Here is a 17,553-nt window from a genome sequence, read left to right on the forward strand (position 1 = left end):
CATTAAGAAAACAAAAATAAAGACCACAGATGATTTACATAACTTCGTTTGTGTGCTCCAAAAGTATAACTCGGATCAAGGTGACTGTACAGCTATGCAAAGCCTAGGGGCCAGGTGAAGGAATAAGAGTAAGACTATTAGACTATTCCCTGGCTCATTTGTATCTAACAACCCCCCACTCTCCATGCAAAAGAACAGCCAAAGTACAATTCAGTTCTATGTGTAACTCACTATTAGGGATAATTAGGGTATTTAAGTAAATATCCAAAGGCAGGTCTACCAAATCCAACTGTAAAGCACTGTTCACATCACAACCTTAAGCCCATTAGCTTAATTAAAGCTACTGGTAATTGTCCACTTAATAAAAGTTAACAAAATCCAAACACCACAGAATGATTCAGTTGGGTACAGCTGACTCTGGGCAATATTAAAAAAAAAAAACTAATTACTAAAAAAAGTTTTTAGTAATTAGTAGTAATTTAAAATTATGACTTAAACAGATAGGGATTTAGAGGTTTATTAGATAAATGCAATCACATGATGAAACTGAGAAATTGTGCATCATTAGAATATGGACAATCCACTGTGCCTACATAGTATCATTCTGGCTTTAACATTTCAAGGCTGGAGACAGATGATAGTTAGCATACAAGCACAAAGTTGGATGACAACCATCACCTGTGTGCACTCACATTTCTTCTTAGCATTGCCTCTGATGAAATGGATTTTCCAGGGCTTTTTTTCAGCTCAGATGACACTGAAGCTTACATATTATAAGAAAGGGCAGTCAATTTATACCATCTTCCCCTCTTGGAAATAAATGTGATATTCTCCACCCGTTTTTCTGGCAAAAATTAGTTTTTGGATTAGATTTTAAATACTTATTCAAACTGAAAAATGTACCTTATCATGGTCATATCAACCAGAACTTTATTTGTTGCTAGCACAGCTGGAGGAATGTCCTTCTCATTGGCTAATTTCTGCCTGGCTGCCACTAATTTCCCATACAGCACTGTCTGTTGAAGATTAAAGACAATTAGATGCTTTTTTTTAATGGTTTTTTAAAAGAAAAAGTAACTTACAGAAAACCCAATGAGGCTGCATCTTCAAAGCAACACTGACTTTCCACTCATGCAAGAGGAAATGTTTCCACAACACACATGGACATGAGATATACCTATAAGTCGACTTTGTGTATAAGTTGAGGACAAATTTTGGGGCTGAAATTATTGTTTTTGCTATGATAAATGGATAAGTCAAGGGTAAAACCTAGGGTCATATAGCAAAGGATCTAAAGGATGCAACAACGCAAAATATTGTCAAAGAACTTACAAAATTCCAGCAGATATAACTCTTTGTGCTTTCTCTTAAGACTAGATGGATGAAAGAGTAGAGGGGACCAGTGCTTCCAAGACAGAATACACTCTTGCTTTTCACCAAGGGATGGTTCCTTCTTTTATTTAAGAGTTAAAGTACATTGACCCGTGGATAAGTCGACCCAGGTTTTTCAGGTCAATTTTTTGACCTAAATTTCTAGACTTATACATGAGTATATACAGGTAAAGGCATGGTGCATTTTTATTTATTTATCTATTTATTTATTTTATATGCTACCTTACCCATAAAGGAACCAAAGAAGGGTTTTCTTCTGAAACCTTCATTTTAACTTATAAATAAAATATACACATATTTTGTTATTTAAAACATAATTTTTACAATTTGTACAGTCAGTTATTACACAAAGTCAAATGCTGAAACATTTTGCCTGACATACTAACCTGCAATTCTTTCTCTCTTAGAGATATAGTAGACACCGTAGGGCTCACAGGTGCAAGTAGTGGCAACTGCATTGTGGAAATGCTGAAAGGTAGAAGTGTTTTTATTTTAGTCAGTAGATCTAATAACCAACAAAAAAGCAACTCACATTATTCAAATGCCATGGGTAACTGTACATTATTGAAAGCTTTACCAATAAGTGAAGAAACTAAAATTCTGGCCCTAAATCCAATTGCTATTCCCAATTAGAGTAAATCCATTTGAGAATACTAGTTGAGAGTATTAATTCTAGCAAATGCAGATGGTGTTCTTTGACCCAGTGTATACCATTTGCAGCTGCAGTCCCAGACAATGTTCTTATAAGAGAGATTATATGACGAATGAATGGGAAAAGAGATAAATATGCATAAAGAGAGAAGATAATTTTTGAAAATATCACCTTTTATTTGGGAGAGTATTTCCTCTGGAAGTATTACTTTCTGCTCGATAGGAGAACATTTCATGCAAAGATGTCTTCATAAATGCAAAAACATGAAAAAAGAATATTAATATGCAAACCAAATTTTATTTTAAGTAAGCATCAGTAGTAAAATGCTTACTTGTACTTCAAAAGTAACATGAGTAAGTTGGTAGAAGAATTTAATTAAATCTCATCAAAATTAAGCTTTGTGTTTTCAGTATTAAGAAACATTAAATAAGACACAATATTTCAAAATTTTATTTTCACTGCCTTTTCCAATAAATCTAAAGAGTGAAAGAGTATAAGCACCATGGTTTAGAAATCAGAAGCTAGTCTTAGGAATATACAATGCCTCCACATATTTCTTCCCAGGAAAAAGATTTGCTCCTTCATGCAGATGCCTATTGGCACTGGCAATTAAACTTAACTATGGCCGGTTACAGACCGGCACTTGGGAAAGGGGCATCTCTTCTAGACGCCCCTGGCTCTAATACGGACTCTGTCTGTACAATATGGTGCCGGCCGTTCCACACGGCCGGCGCCATCTTTACATATCGGACGCATAGCGTCCAGACGTGTCGCGGTGCTAATGACGTCGCGAGTGCGCCAGCGGCGCCTCGCGACATCATTAGGGCGCTGCAGAAAGAAGCTTCATTTTGGAGCTTCTTTTTTGCTCCGCAAGGGAGCTGCGCGGTGTGGCTGCGACGGCTCCCTTACGGAGCAAATGGCGGCGGCGGCAGACTGCCTCAAAGCGGCGGTCTATAACCCGCCTCTGTTTTTCAGAGTGGTGTAGTGGTTTGAGCTTTGGAATACCACTCTGGAATCCAGGGTTCAAATCCATGTTCAGCCAAGAAAACCCCACTGGGTGACCTTGGGCAAGTTACTCTCTCTTGGCCTCAGAGGAAGGCAATGGCAAATCACCTCTGAATAAATCTTGTTAAGAAAACTCTGTAATAGGTTTGCCTTAGCACTGCCATATGTCAGAAAGGACCTGAAGGCACACTGCAGGAACAACTTTCATTTAACCAAGATCTGAAAACCATTTCAAGCTCGTGTCAAATTTTATTTACATGGGAGACTTGCTTAATTGTAACTGTTTAATATCAGTGCCAACAGACTGTTTAGATGTTATTAACTCAGGATGAGAATTTTGTTCTATTATATTAAGAAAGGCACCATTCCAAGGCCAGGTTCTGATTTCTGACCTATGGTTAAAATGTAAAAATTAGTGTCATATTTGATTCAGACTTACGTTACAATCAGTTCTTCCTTTCCATGGGCTTGCCATCTCCAGATGGCCCTGCCCCATTCTCCTCAATGGCAACCTATGCATGCACTGTGTCAACACGGTCATACGCACTTTGCACTACTATTAAGAACGGGACTTGAGGTCCTGCAGAATTTACTATCTGCAGGGGGTCCAGAATAGAGCACCCGCTAATATAAAAAGTGAACTGTATATCGAAATTTCTCAGTACATCAGTGACACTCTTCTACACTCTATAGAACACCTATTCTTGTACACTGCTCATCTCTTTCTAACATTTGTACTTTTGCCTTGAAATCATGACCAGCCATCTTGTGCAGACAATGGTCAAAATGGTATATACTTTTAGCACAGTGTAAATATACACCCCATAGTTACATTGGGTCCCACAGTCATGCTACTGATTGAACAATAGGCACCATGACCTCTGGCTCACCTCTTGTGAAATAGCTGAATAGTATTTCCCCTACCATATCAAAAGTGAGAGAAAGGACTGTATTTGCAAGTTTGGTGAATGAGTGACTGAACTAGGAACTACACTTACACAACCTCTAAGAAACTGCTTGTGCAATTGCCTTTCCCTCGAGGTAGTGCCTGAACAGGATTCCAACCAATGTGTTTGCACAGGGGCTTACGTGCATAAAATCAAATGCAGAGCATGCATAAAATCCAAAGAGCAAACTCCAAAGGTTAGATCCTGTAGATAATATGTATAATCTGGAAATGTGAAAGTAATTTGGGCTACACGCATTTAATACAGTATACGTCAGTCCATGTAAATATTCTCCATGCAACTATTATACATCCAAAAGCCGCAGATAAAATGTGACATGCCAGGTGTGCCCAGGTGTGAAAAGGGCCAGATATACTCAGTGGTGGATAGATAAACCTAATCCTGCTCCTCTATCACATATAGTCTATATTTTATTGTATACACAAACACAGAGGGAAAGAGAGAGTGAGAGTCTACACTAGCTATCAAAAATGCTATGAAAAAACTGAATAAATGCCATTTCCCCATAATACAGACCTTCTTTTCTGGCACTGGCTTGGGCAATGGTGCATTACAGAAATTTCCTCTGTCTGAAGATGTTTGCTTATAGCTAGAAAGAAGAGAAAATAAACTCAGTTAAATTAAATCCCATTCCTAGAGCAAGACACCATAAATAGCCATGTCTTCAATAATCATTAATTTTGAAAAATACTAAGACTGAGACGTTCCAGATTTTGAAGCTTAACACTTATTTGCATTTGTTTTTCCTGCAAGAAGTCCAGAACGGTATCTGTGGGTTTCTTTCCATTTTATTCACTCTGCAACATTAGCTTCCTTCGTGTGACACCCATATCCCTTCTCACCACCACTGTGCTTGCATCTTAAGAGTAACCCTTATGTTCTAGAGCAGTGGTCCCCAAACCTTTTTGGTCTACTGCTCCCTTTCCTCTTGGATGACAAGCAAGCACCCTTCCCACAATACTTATTTCTTAACATTAGGTCAACTGTTTGTGCAGCAGTTAGAGCTGGATGGCTATGCAGCAGCATCTATTTCAGCTGCAGCCAGCTTGCCACTGCCTCCTTGTCCTACTCAGCCTCTCGTGTGGGAATACAGTAATGGCTCAGGCCTGCTCCTGCCATTTGTCCATACTGGTCTTACAGTAAAAAGGTCAGCTTGCCAGCTGCTCAATTGCTGTTCCCAGAGTGACAGGGTGAAAAAGGAACAGTGACTGAGCATCCAGTCAAGTAGCAACTGAAAAGTCTCCCACCTGCGCCAGCCATTGCCACAAGACCAGCATGGGGCTTCTCAGTCACTGTTCAGCCAGCTACTCAGTTCCTGCTCTCAAGGTGCAAAGGGAGCAGCAACCAAGAAGCCTTCTACCTGTGCTGGTCTTGTGGCAAAGGTCCAACAAACAACAGATTTCTTGGTTGCATCTCAGCCAGTTCTTTGGTTGCTGCTCTCCAGATGACTGTGTAAAGGGATGGATGAGATTCCACTCTCCCTGAAATCTCAGACTCGTAGCTTGGGTGTTCTCTTGGACTCAGTTCTGAGTCTGGATGCCCAGGTTTTAGCATTGGCCAAGAGTGCATTTCACAGCTAAAACCAGTGTGCCAGTTGCGCCCATTCCTTGGGATGTCAGATCTGGTTATGGTGACACATGCCTTTATTACATCCCATCTGGACTACTGTAACATGACATGGAGGTTTTTATACAGGCTGTGTGCTTTAGATAGGGTTTTTAAAAAAACTTTTGTATATTTTATGTAATTTTATACTGTTTTTAACTAGATGATTTTAATTGTTTTTAATTTTTTATTGTAAAAAATTTAAAACAATTTTATGTGTGATTCCTTGGGTTTCTAGGAGAAAGACAGCATAGAATTGAAATAAATAAAGGGAGGAGCTCCTTCCAGGCAAGGAAGGACTCTCAGTCCTTCACCGCTTGTTTCCCCAGTGAGGAAGAACTCAATCCAAGAGATGGGAAAGGACTCTTGAAGAATTGATCCCGGATACTCCTCCTCCGCTCTCCCCAGAGGTGTGCTTTCCCTACACAGCATCTAGCCAGTCCTCCACCGCTGCACCCACTTTGAGAATCACTGCTTTAGTGTCCATTTACAATATCAGTCTCCTGACATAAAAATTAAATGTATTTATTTATGCACACGGACATACACATGGCATATATGCTGCCTTGGTTTGTTTTGTTAGAGCTGTTCAAGTGTTTTAAAGTGTCTGAAGTGCTTAGCTCTTTCCAGCTATGTTTTAAAGTGTTTTTTAACATTGTTCCCCAACAAAGAATTCCATTAGAACTATTAAAATAAAAAAAGTATTTTGTCACACCAATGGGGGAAAATGATCAATTTTGAGCATTTATCATTTTACATTGAAAGACCAGAGATCACAACATTGCAAGACTAGACTAAGCCAGCCATGTCTTAAACTTGGACATCTCCATTCTCAGTGTGGGATGATGAGCTATAGCACAAAAGAGGAATGTCTATTGTTTACAGTTCTGAAATTCTGTGGAACCTCTGGAAGATCCTGCAGAACAAAGATGTCCATTGAACCCTCACCAAAACATCAGTCTAGCTATACAAGCAAACAAATGTACCGATAGCCTTGAAAATGGTCAGATGTGCAAGTCTAATTTACATGAAGGGTAATACTCTTATATAGATCCCATTACTTTCATTGATATATGTGCGAAATGTTCTTGGTGGAATGAAACACGTGTTAAAAGGTAGGTAGAAGAGGACATCTAGATTTGAAAGTATCAGGAGCTGGTGTAGAATAACTTCCTCCAATACCAACGGCAACTATACAATTTCATTTGGACAGGTAAACTCACCTAGGAAAGCAAGCTGGATCTAACATTTTGCAGCCTCAAAGTGTTTACACAAATAACCACTGTAGCCTTTAAGGCTTCAACACATACAATTAATTACCTTGGTTTCCTTAAACACAAGTCCTCATCCGACTGAAGCAGAAGTTTTGGGCCCGAATCTTCTTTAACTCTACAAAGCCAGTCTTTACCCTGACAGATCCAAAACAAGTGACTTAATAAAACTTTTCTAAAATCATTATCTGAAAGAACACACTTCTTTGGCCACAAACGTACCTTTGCAGTAAGCGTGCATATCGTAGAAAATTTATTTCTACCAGAAACTTCTTTAAGAAAGCCCTCCAAGACAAGAGATCGACCCAATGCCTTCCATGAATTCTCTGGCCAGTCCTTACCACTGCCAAAGAGTGCATGAGTACGGTATCTGTCTGGGAGACGTTGAGAATTCTAAAATTTAAAAAAGAAAGAGAAAAAAAGCCACAAATTTAGTTCTTCAAAAATTAAGTCAAAACCAGAGTTGGGAAAAACTAACTTTGGCGCGTTACAGACGGGCCCATGAGGCGCCGTCATTACGCGCGAGAGGCGGTGCTTCCTGACACGCCTTGCCCCTCACGTGTAATAACTACGTCAAAATGGTGGCAGCCGTTCCACACGGCTGCCGCCAATTTGACGTAGCAGACGCTCTGCGTCCACACGTTGCGCCCCAGAAGTGACGTTGCGAGTGCGCGACTAGTGCCTCGCGGCGTCTCTTCCGGGGCCCAGGAAGGAGCGTGATTTTCGTGCTCCTTCTCTGCAGTGTCCAGAAACCGCATTGTTTGGCTGCTGCAGTTCCCGGATGCTGCAACCGGTGGCGGTGGCAGACCGCTGCTTCTCGGCGGTCTGTAACGGGCCTTTATTTCCTATTCTTGCTTGACATCACCACGTCAAAAAATATAAGCTGTAATCCAATCTCTCTCTCTCTCTCTAATAGACTTCCATCACTTCAATAGAACTTTCTTCTCTTCCTTTACCCCCTCCTCCCCTTTCAGCCCTCTATGGTGTCAAAAAAGGTACTCTGGAAGATTTCTAGCCTTCCCAAGCAGGTTTTGAGGGTGCACAGAAGACCAAACAGAATTATCCCCTTCTGATCTGACAGAAGTATTTCCATCAGCAAAACAACAGTGGTGTATCTTGCCCACAGCCTTCATATTATGTCCAATGTGAAGATGTGCAGGGTGTAAAGTCAGCTATTGACAGTATGACTCCTTTGTCTTGACTTACTCAGCGTGTACTCATTACACACTACTGGACTGCATCCAGCTCAAATGCCAGAATTTCTTTAAGAAAATAAAAGAAATCAACAGCTACTCTTCATAAACAGTGTGTTCCTTACCTGACGAAATGTGCATCTTCTTAAAATAAACCAAACTATTTCTAATGTGACTGCTTCTGCACAAAGGGTTTCATTGAAAGAGAAACACACAATAACATCTGAAAAAGTTGTTTGTTGTTGTTGTTAATCGTCCTCCAGTCCATTTCAACCCATGGATGAGATGAGTCCAAGATTCCCTGACGTCTACTGCTCTGCCTAGTTCCTGCTAACTCATATCTGTGACCTCCTTAATCGAGTCCATCCATCTAGCATGCACCCTTCCTCTCTTTCTGCTTCCCTCCACCTTTCCTAGCATTATTGGTTTTTTCAGTGAGTTATGCCTTCTCATAATATGTCCGAAGTACGACAGCCTCAGTTTTGTTATCTTTGGCTTCCAGGGAGATTTCTGGATTGATCTGCTCTAGGACCTATTTGTTTATCTTTTTGGCTGTCCACGGAATCCTCAGCACTCTTCCCCAGCATCACATCTAGAATGAATTGATATTCTTCCTATCTCATTTTTAAACTACCCAGCTCTCACATCCATACATAGCAATAGGGAACACAAAGGCTTGTATGAATCTAACTTTTGTGCTCAGTTGCATATCTTTGCATTTTAGGATCGTTTTTAGCCACCTTCCCCATTCTTAATCTTCTTCTGATTTCCTGGCTGCCTATTTCTATCAGTGTTTGATCCCAGGTATGAGAATTCTTTTACTATTTCTGTTTCTTCATTGTCTGTGATCAATTTGTGTAGATTCTCCATGGTCATTATTGTTTTCTTTATGTTCAACAGTAAGTCTGACTTTGTACTTTCTCTTCCGGGTCTTTGCCTTTATAAATCTATGGTTTATTTGTAAATCACTCTGAGAACTTTTTAAAATAGGTGACAGAGAGGTATCAAACAAACAAACAAATAAATAAATAATCCAGTGACTTAAATATAAAAAGAAGATACAACAATGAAATGTAGCAAGTGTCAAATTAAAAGTACCTCTCTATAATTTTAGAAGACATATTTTGAAGTTTTGTATCTTTGTCTTAACAGGGTGCAGTATAAGATTTCAACCAAGGCAACTTCTTAATTTGAAGATTCCCAAAAGGATCTATTCACCACTGAACACTGTCTCAAATTTCAAATAACAGGTGAAATCTGATCTCTCTTGTGGCCCATCTAAAGCCTGTCTAGGAACACACCTGTGCTTATTTGTTATGAAAAGTGTATGCCAAGTTGAATGAAACTGAAGATAATACCATTCGACAATAGATGAATTATGTTTAAAGACATATTATATATTTACTAAATGTGATCAATAAAAGATATTTCTAGCCATATCACTTGATGACCAAACACTTAAATGCTCTTTATATAAAAATAAAAACTGCCCAGAAGCTGAACTAAATTTTACTGCTGGAACAGTGGTTCACTAGAATTCATTTTCAGTATTCACATTAGGCTTTGTCAGTTATAATGAATGAAAAGGAAGCAGATCCTATTACAAGAATTTTGATAATAACAAGTTAATTAAACATAAATGCCTGAAAATTATTTATAACCACTAGACCAGCACATAGAAAAGACAAAATGTTAAAGAACAAAACAATTTTATATTTAAACACAAGTAATAAAGGGAACATTCTAATGCACTCCATCCTTAATTTTTTTATGCCCTATCTGTTCCTTCTTTATTTTTTATTAACAAAAATAAACATAAAACACTGAAGTCAATAATCTTACACATATTTTCTTTTTTCATTCACAACTTTTTTCCTCATACATTGGCTTCCATCCCAGAAGGCCTCAGCAATTCATTTGTGCAATTATTCTGTCCCTTATCATATAAATAAACATGCTTAAATTTTTTAAAGGTTACTCAAACATTTTGTTCCAGCTCTCTGAACTTTTTTCCATCCACAGAATGCTGAATTACACCTACAATAGTAACCCTTGTATTGAAAGATAACACTTCTAAAATGAGTAGGGAGGAGGAGCAGCTGAGAGTAAACTTATATAACACTTTTTACATATCAAAAGTGATTCTCATACTAAGCATTCTTAGTAACCTTTACAGCCCTATAACCCAGAGCAGTATTACGGCTTCAATCCATAAAGTGACACCTAGATACTATTATTGGGGTGGAGCTGCACGTTTTAGTGTTGCCACCCAAAAAGATCACTACACACTGAAAAATAGTTCACATTTAAAAAAAAAATAGACTGAACCTCTCCTCTCTCTTTTTGTAAGGGCAAGGTACTTCCCCCTCTCCTCCACGGAAACACTTCCATGTCCTAACCCTCAGCTCAGAGTGGCAGAATGCAGGAATTGCTTTATTGATGATTCAGTTGCCTAAATAAACTGTCCCTTATTATCTTAATACTACAGATAGGAAGGCTAAATCTGAAGAAGCAGCTTGCTGGAAGTTTACAGTACATAGCTAAGCTGACATTTGAAATTGGAAGTTGTGGGCTCACTGGCCATGTTCTTAAACACTGTGCTACACAGAAGGCAAAGGCATTCATCAACAGCTCCCCTATCCCATGCAAACTCACAGAGAGAAAAGGCTGTGAGCTTCACAAAAACATTAACAATTAACCCAAAAGTTCAACTAACCCTTTAAAGTCTCAAATCCTTTCCTTCAGGTCCTTGCACAATAACTGTATTACTTCCTTCTATTGAGGAATTTATTTATACAGTATTTGGTTGTTTTTAGTTCAAGTTACACTAGGGCCCCATTCCCACTGGGCTATAAATCGAATCAAGAATCCGATTATAGGAACATCGTTCTCATTTGAACTCGCATTCGATCCTTGTTTAAAGAAAATAATTACCATTTGAATCTGCGTTTGATCCAACTTTGATCGATTTCTCTAGATAAAACCCGAATCAGCAGTGGATAACCCGGGTTATCCTGACACCACTTTCCCAGAGGGTTTTTGTTTTGTTTTTGTTTTTGTTTTTTGGCAGCTGCTGCGTCGGATCTGCAGCAAATTAATGGGAATGACAAGGGTGTCTGAATCGAGGGAGGGGCAATGTACAGGGGGCTGTCCCGGGGGTGTCACCAGTTTGTTCTCTTTCCTGGCATTCCCGGTGCCATTTTCCCCCGTTCGCGTAGTCCTTCCCCGGTGGTATGTAAAACTTAAAAAAAAGAAGAAAGTTAAACTGGTTTTTTTTGGAGGGAGGGGAGAAAGGAAAGAGGAGAAGGGATATGGAGAAAGGGAGGCTGGCAAAAACTTTTTGTGAGCAGAAAGAAAAGAGAGAGAGAGAGAGAGAGAGAGAGAGAGAGAGAGCTCAAACCCTGAATGTAGCTCCTGCATCCAGCCTTGTTTCCTATTGGGGTGGTTTGAAGAAGAAGGGGGGATAAGAAGAAGAAGGGGGGCATTAGCCGTCACTGTGATGTCTATAATCGCCTAAGCGCTTGATTGACAGCTTTAAAAAAAAACAGTTCCAGAAAGGCAATGGGAACAAAAAAAACCCCACGTCAAAATACAACGGAGAAATATCAATGGGAACGAGAACATGGGTCAAGAAAAACCGAGTCCGTTTGCTCCCTTTTGTAATGGGAACGATGGACCTGATTCGAATACAACTCGGAAACTTGATCCGATCCAGACTCGCAGCGATATACGTCGCTTTATATGCCCAGTGAGAATGAGGCCTAGGTGACCGATAAAATAATTGGTTTTAAAATAAAATCTGAGTGCAGTACACAATTTACTCGGGTCTCCATTCAGCCCCTTAAAAAAAAATCTGTGTTCCCTGGGAAGGCTGACATGAAAGAGAATGAGTCTCTGGATGTATAAAGAAAGCTCTTACTCCACAAATTAGTACCAAACATTTTGGCCAAGAAATACTTGCTTGGCCTACTTAACAGGCTGCTAATTTTAACCCCCTTTTTCTGTGAGAGGTGGATGGGTGCTGCAGACCTTGTTCTCTGCTGGTGGAGAGCTTGTAGCAAAGGTGGGCCACAGCTGCTGAAGGTCCTCCCTGAGTGGCAATGACGTTTCTGGATACTTTGGCTCTCCTGCGACTGGTAGGGCTAAGAACAGAGCTGTTTGCAGAAGGTAAGAACCATCGGGATCCTAAGATCCCTCATTAATCTGACATCAGCCCCAACAGAAGTGGAAATTACACCAGCCCAGGAGGTATTGCAGTTAATACCCTCTTGATGGACATGTTGGAAACCATGAACAGTGGCTGCCCCATTTGCCCAATCTCCTATGCTGGCACCAGTGAAAGCTCAGCAGGGCTTAGGGAGCATCAGCAGCACTACTGCACAACCAGCTTTCCCATAACAATAAGTCTGCATTATTAAAAAACAATGCACATACCCTGCCTCAGACACACCAAGTAAAAGCCTACAATCTCTATAAAAAGGAATTAAAAAGCAACTATTTTCAGGCCCTTCTCAAGAGTTCTGGGAACTAGGTTTTCTAATCAGTAGTTTTGCTTACTACTATGTATATACAAATTCTTAAATTTGCAAGAGCAATCCTGTTCAAATTAAATTCTGTGATGCAAAAAGCATGCAAGCAGCAAGACCAGAGGCTTTGTATTAATATGCTTGTGGGCAACATAAAAGCTTTATTTAGATGTGAACAGGTATATTTTTAATTGCTATAGTAACTATTTAGCTATGCATGTGGATTCAGAAGATATACAGTTTAGAATATTGGAGGCTTGATTCACATCAACTTTTAAAAAAATGGCTTGAATTATATAATTAATCTACACTTAGTAAAACCAACCCACCTGTTATTCACAGTGGACTATTATGAATGTTCAAATCATAATTAGAAATCTTTGTCATGTATAGTCAGTGATAAAAAGCTCATTCTTCCTATTGTGCAGGGTAAACAGCGTTAAGAATTAGAGGGTACTGGACCATCAATCCCACCTACCCTTTGCTGTCAGTCAAGTTGATAAGAGGAATACTCACAGAGCCTCTGAGAAACAATACTGGGACACCCATGCCAAATCTCTCATTTAAGGCACATATTGCAGACATCAGTTTGTAAGCTTGCTGACCAAAATCTTCAAAACTGTCTTCCTTTTCAGCCACACAAATCCTTTGAATGTGCCTATAAAAACAAAATGAAAAGCACATAAGATGTTAGAGTAAATGAAATCAAAATGTGCTCATGTGTTTTCATGTTACACACACACATCACACTGCATTAATATTTTAGCATTATACTGAGGGGGTTTTTTAAAGAAAAGGCCCAAGATAATGCTTGTATTCCAATTACTAGAGTCATGAGAAGGAGAGAAAAGATTCATTCCTCATCTCAATGATGCTGAAAGGTGTAGTGCTCCTCAGCTGAGGAGGAAATTAATTCTTCAGTTGTCCTCAACCATATAACACAAATAAGGAAGGAAGGAAGGAAGGGGGGAATATCACTTCTATAAAGGTGAGTGATTGAGACTGATTTGCCCCCTGTTAAAAGAATACCCTGGAAGATCCTGGTACTGGTGGCTAAAACTCCTTTTAGATTATAAAGATAAAAGAGTTACTGAGGAAATGGCAAAATTCCTAGTGTCAGCGATAAACACCCATAAAACCATCATTCAAAATTCATATTATAGGCCCCCAATGAAAGAAAGGGTTAAGAAATTAGTTTATAGAGAAAGGAGTATTGAAGAGAATACAAAATAGCAGTCTTTAGTGATGTAAATAGATTTAGGATTTACCATTAGGTTGACTTTGGTTTTGAATTTAAGAAATATATTAAAGAGTTTTATATAGATACTGGAAACTTTTAATGTAATTTTATCATATATTAAAATATACAATATGTGTGACAATGTGTTTTAATATTAATGTGTTTTAAACCTTTTTATCATAATAAAGCAATAACAATAGCAAGTTCATTTCTATAATCAGTGCACATAAGCACTCCCTAAACGGTTTACAATGTGTAAGCCAATTGCTCCCAACAAGCTGAATACTCATTTTAGCAACCTTGGAAGGATGCAAGGCTGAGTCGACCCTGAGCCCCTGGCTGGTATTAAAGTCACAACCTTGTGGCTATTGATTGACTGAAAAATCTTTCCCCACCTGACAGCAGTGGAAGGCAATGCACTGTAGTCTGAGAGCATTGTTAGATGTGTCTGTTTTTGAGATGCAAGTGATTTCATGAAAAAAATTCTCCTTTCACCCACTTTTCTTGCTGAACAGAGATAGCCTTGCTATACTCTCGTAACCTCTAAATTAATCTACCCTGGTGTCTAGTATATAGGTATCTCTTAGTAAAAACCTGTGAATGGTTGAAATTATGGAATTTTTTTATTAGTTAAGCAGTTGATGCATTTCACAGTTTATTATAAATATTTTATATTGTTTAGTGATTTTCGTCTGTTTCACCAATCATTGTCATAGCCTGTGGCAGAACACTCTGTGTTGTATACAGTATTTCTGATCATCCCGCCTATATACCATTTCATTGAATGGTCCAGAATGCCAGCGTTAAAAGAGATTATGGAAGTCTTTCCCTGATCCACAGATAATTTTGTAAACTTCTAGGCTGAGATTTTGGTCCTCCAGATATTGCTGGAATGTAACACCATATGCCCTAGTCAGCTTAGATAATGGCAAGAGATCACAGAAGCATAGAGTTTGAGGGTGCTTCATAGGCCATGGAGACCAACTGTCCACTCAGTGCAGAAATGACAGTTAAAACATCCCCAGTAAGTAAATGTCTAGCTTTTTTTGATAGACATCCAAAGAATCTTCAGTCCAAGAACATCAAGAGAACCTCAAGATGTCTATCTTGTCCCCACCCCAAGCTGCATTTTTCAAAACTAAAAATGCTCCAAAGGGTTTTGTCTTTCTTCACACGGAAGGTGCTCTAAGAAGTGAAAGAAGCAATTGTGTGTCAGATTAGATCACAGACACACAGGTTCACATTCCTATGTAGCCATGAGCACATTGAGTAACTCTGAGCTACTTACTGTCTCTGAATCTAATAGTCTTCAAAAATTGTTGTATGAATAAAATGAGCTAACTGCAGATACAGCACCCTACATATGGTGTTTGCAAAAAAAAGTAACATTAATAATAAAAACTAAACTTGTGTTCTGTGAATTATATTTTGACAGTGAATTAGTGAGTCGCATACCATACTAATGAAACAAACTTCATCTTAAAAGTAACAGCAATCTTTCAAGAATACTTCATTAGCAGAAAGACATTAGAGACTTATCATCCCTTGATATGTAAGCTGTGAGAAGATAATTCCAAACGTCTAATCTTTCAGGTGGAACATTTACCTGGATCTGCAATTATCGCAACATTTTTCTGTTCCCATGATGCCCGATGAGGCCTTTCGGAGTTGTTTGTCTTCAAAATGAGACAAGATGATTCTGCCCAAGGGAACATTGGGAATTGAATAAAAGAACAAGAATTTACATGTTAAATTCATTGACGAAAACAATGAGCTGAAATCATCACCATTAATTGATTCACCAGGGAGTTAATTATTTGGCCTTGAATCATCTTGAGACAGATGTATTTTTTTTCAAATTATGAAATTCACAGCACAAATACAAAATTGTATTAGACCCCAAGTGGCATTTTGGAAGATATCCATTTTAATATGCTGACAGCTCCTGTTTGTTGATTGCTAAAATATATACAATATATCACTTACTTCCGCCTGCAGCTGTTCAAGTTGAGGTATTTCTCAATTTTTGCCATCATCTTCAGTTTGTATAGACGAAACCTCTCATTGCGTATCACACTAAGTAGGTGTCTTAATTAAGAGGAGAAGAAAGGATGAACTGAAATATTTATAATTTACCAGTTTCTCCATGTCCCTTTCCAAAAAAAACTCAAAATATCCTGAGTTACAGACATGATGGACCACACACAAATAACCTTTCCAGACCTCATAATGAACCACAAATAAATAACCTTTCCAGATATCATAATTTTGCCATAATTATACATGAAGCTTAGAAATGAACAACAAAATCTCAACATGTCACTTATATAGCACCATTAAAAATAATAGTAGTAGTAATAGTTGTTGTTGTTGTTATCATTATTATTATTATTATTATTATTATTATTATTATTATTATTTATATCTCACCTCTCCCCATGTATCAAGGCGGGTTACAATACATTTTGATAAAATACAGAAATATACAAATATACAGTATACAAATTATAAAAAATAAAACCAATCCTATATAATCCGCTATCCCTCCCCCATAAATAATACAGATTAAAAGTAGTTAAAACCGGTGAACAGAAGTGAGGCAATTTGGGGCAGGCACGGAACATCCACATTAGTGTAATGCAATGCTTCTCAATTATTTTCTGTCATGCCCCCCCTAGGAAGAAGAAAATATTTCGCACCCCCTGCATGACTGTAAATAGTATCATTTGTCTAAAAAATTGTTATAAGTACACCTCTGCATAACACTGTATCCTGAGCCTCGCGCCCCCCCTGGGGGCCCGCCCCACTATTTGAGAAGTACTGGTGTAATGGGAGGTCAGTCTGGGAAGGCTTGCCGAAAGAGTGGTGATGTGACGGATCTCCTCCGGCAAGTCATTTCACGCTTTAGGAGCAATGGATGAGAAGGCCCTCTGGGAAACCACAGGCTGCAGTAAATTCTTCCCAGAAGACCTGAGTGCGTGGGGAGGATTATATGGAAGAAGGTGCTCCTGCAAGTAATCTGGACCCAAGCCATGTAGGGCTTTAAAGGTTATGACCAACACCTTGTACTGCACCTGGGAACTAATTGGTAGCCAGTGGAGAAATTTTAAGATTGGTGTTATATGGTCGACTCTGAATTTACCAATGACTTGGCACAAGAGTAGCCCCATGTAGAGTGCATTGCAAAAGTGAAGTCAAGAAGTTACCAATGCATGTACCCCTGTTTCTAGGTCCCCCAGCTCCAGGAAGGTTCGCAGCTGGAGTATCAGCCAAGGCTGATAACAAGCATTCCTGGACATCACATCTATTTGTGCTGACAACTGGAGGGACGAGTCCAGGAGAACCCCCAAGCTGTGAACACAGTCCTTTAGGGGAAGTGTGATCCCGGCCAGGACCGGTTGACATATTTCCTTATCTGGATTAGGAGTCCCTACACCAGGTAACTCCGTCTTATCCAGATTCAACTTAAGTCTGTTTTTCCTCAACCAATCCATTACTGCTTTAAGACATTCATTCAGAGGAGAGATGCCATCCTTAGTCACTGAAGCAGTCCGAGACATGGAGAAACATATCTGGGTGTCATCAGCATACTGATAACACCCTGCCTATTAAACTTGACAGCATTCCATAGTTCCTGTAACTCTCTACAGATAATCAATCTATTTAAGCAAACATTTAGCAGTTCAGGGCCCTTTGACTCT

At 39.0% G+C, this 17,553-nt stretch overlaps 2 protein-coding genes across 3 annotated transcripts in view; both read right to left on the reverse strand.

The window, feature by feature from the left end:
- GTF2E2 (general transcription factor IIE subunit 2) overlaps positions 1–17,553 on the reverse strand; it is a 333,455-nt gene that overhangs the window by 85,872 nt on the left and 230,030 nt on the right. The gene's annotated exons all lie outside the window — the stretch shown is intronic.
- Positions 1–17,553, reverse strand: part of WRN (WRN RecQ like helicase) — a 74,098-nt gene that overhangs the window by 15,766 nt on the left and 40,779 nt on the right. For both annotated transcript variants that reach the window (XM_042449401.1, XM_042449400.1), the window contains exons 21-29: positions 15,839–15,940; positions 15,459–15,551; positions 13,129–13,270; positions 7,116–7,286; positions 6,943–7,031; positions 4,534–4,606; positions 2,216–2,289; positions 1,779–1,860; positions 904–1,016 (exon numbers count right to left, since the gene is read on the reverse strand). In XM_042449401.1, the coding sequence (XP_042305335.1) occupies positions 904–1,016; positions 1,779–1,860; positions 2,216–2,289; positions 4,534–4,606; positions 6,943–7,031; positions 7,116–7,286; positions 13,129–13,270; positions 15,459–15,551; positions 15,839–15,940 (939 nt within the window). The remainder of the gene's footprint in view (positions 1–903; positions 1,017–1,778; positions 1,861–2,215; positions 2,290–4,533; positions 4,607–6,942; positions 7,032–7,115; positions 7,287–13,128; positions 13,271–15,458; positions 15,552–15,838; positions 15,941–17,553) is intronic.

This window comes from Sceloporus undulatus, chromosome 2 (genome assembly GCF_019175285.1).
Source record: "Sceloporus undulatus isolate JIND9_A2432 ecotype Alabama chromosome 2, SceUnd_v1.1, whole genome shotgun sequence".
Lineage (NCBI taxonomy): Eukaryota > Metazoa > Chordata > Lepidosauria > Squamata > Phrynosomatidae > Sceloporus > Sceloporus undulatus.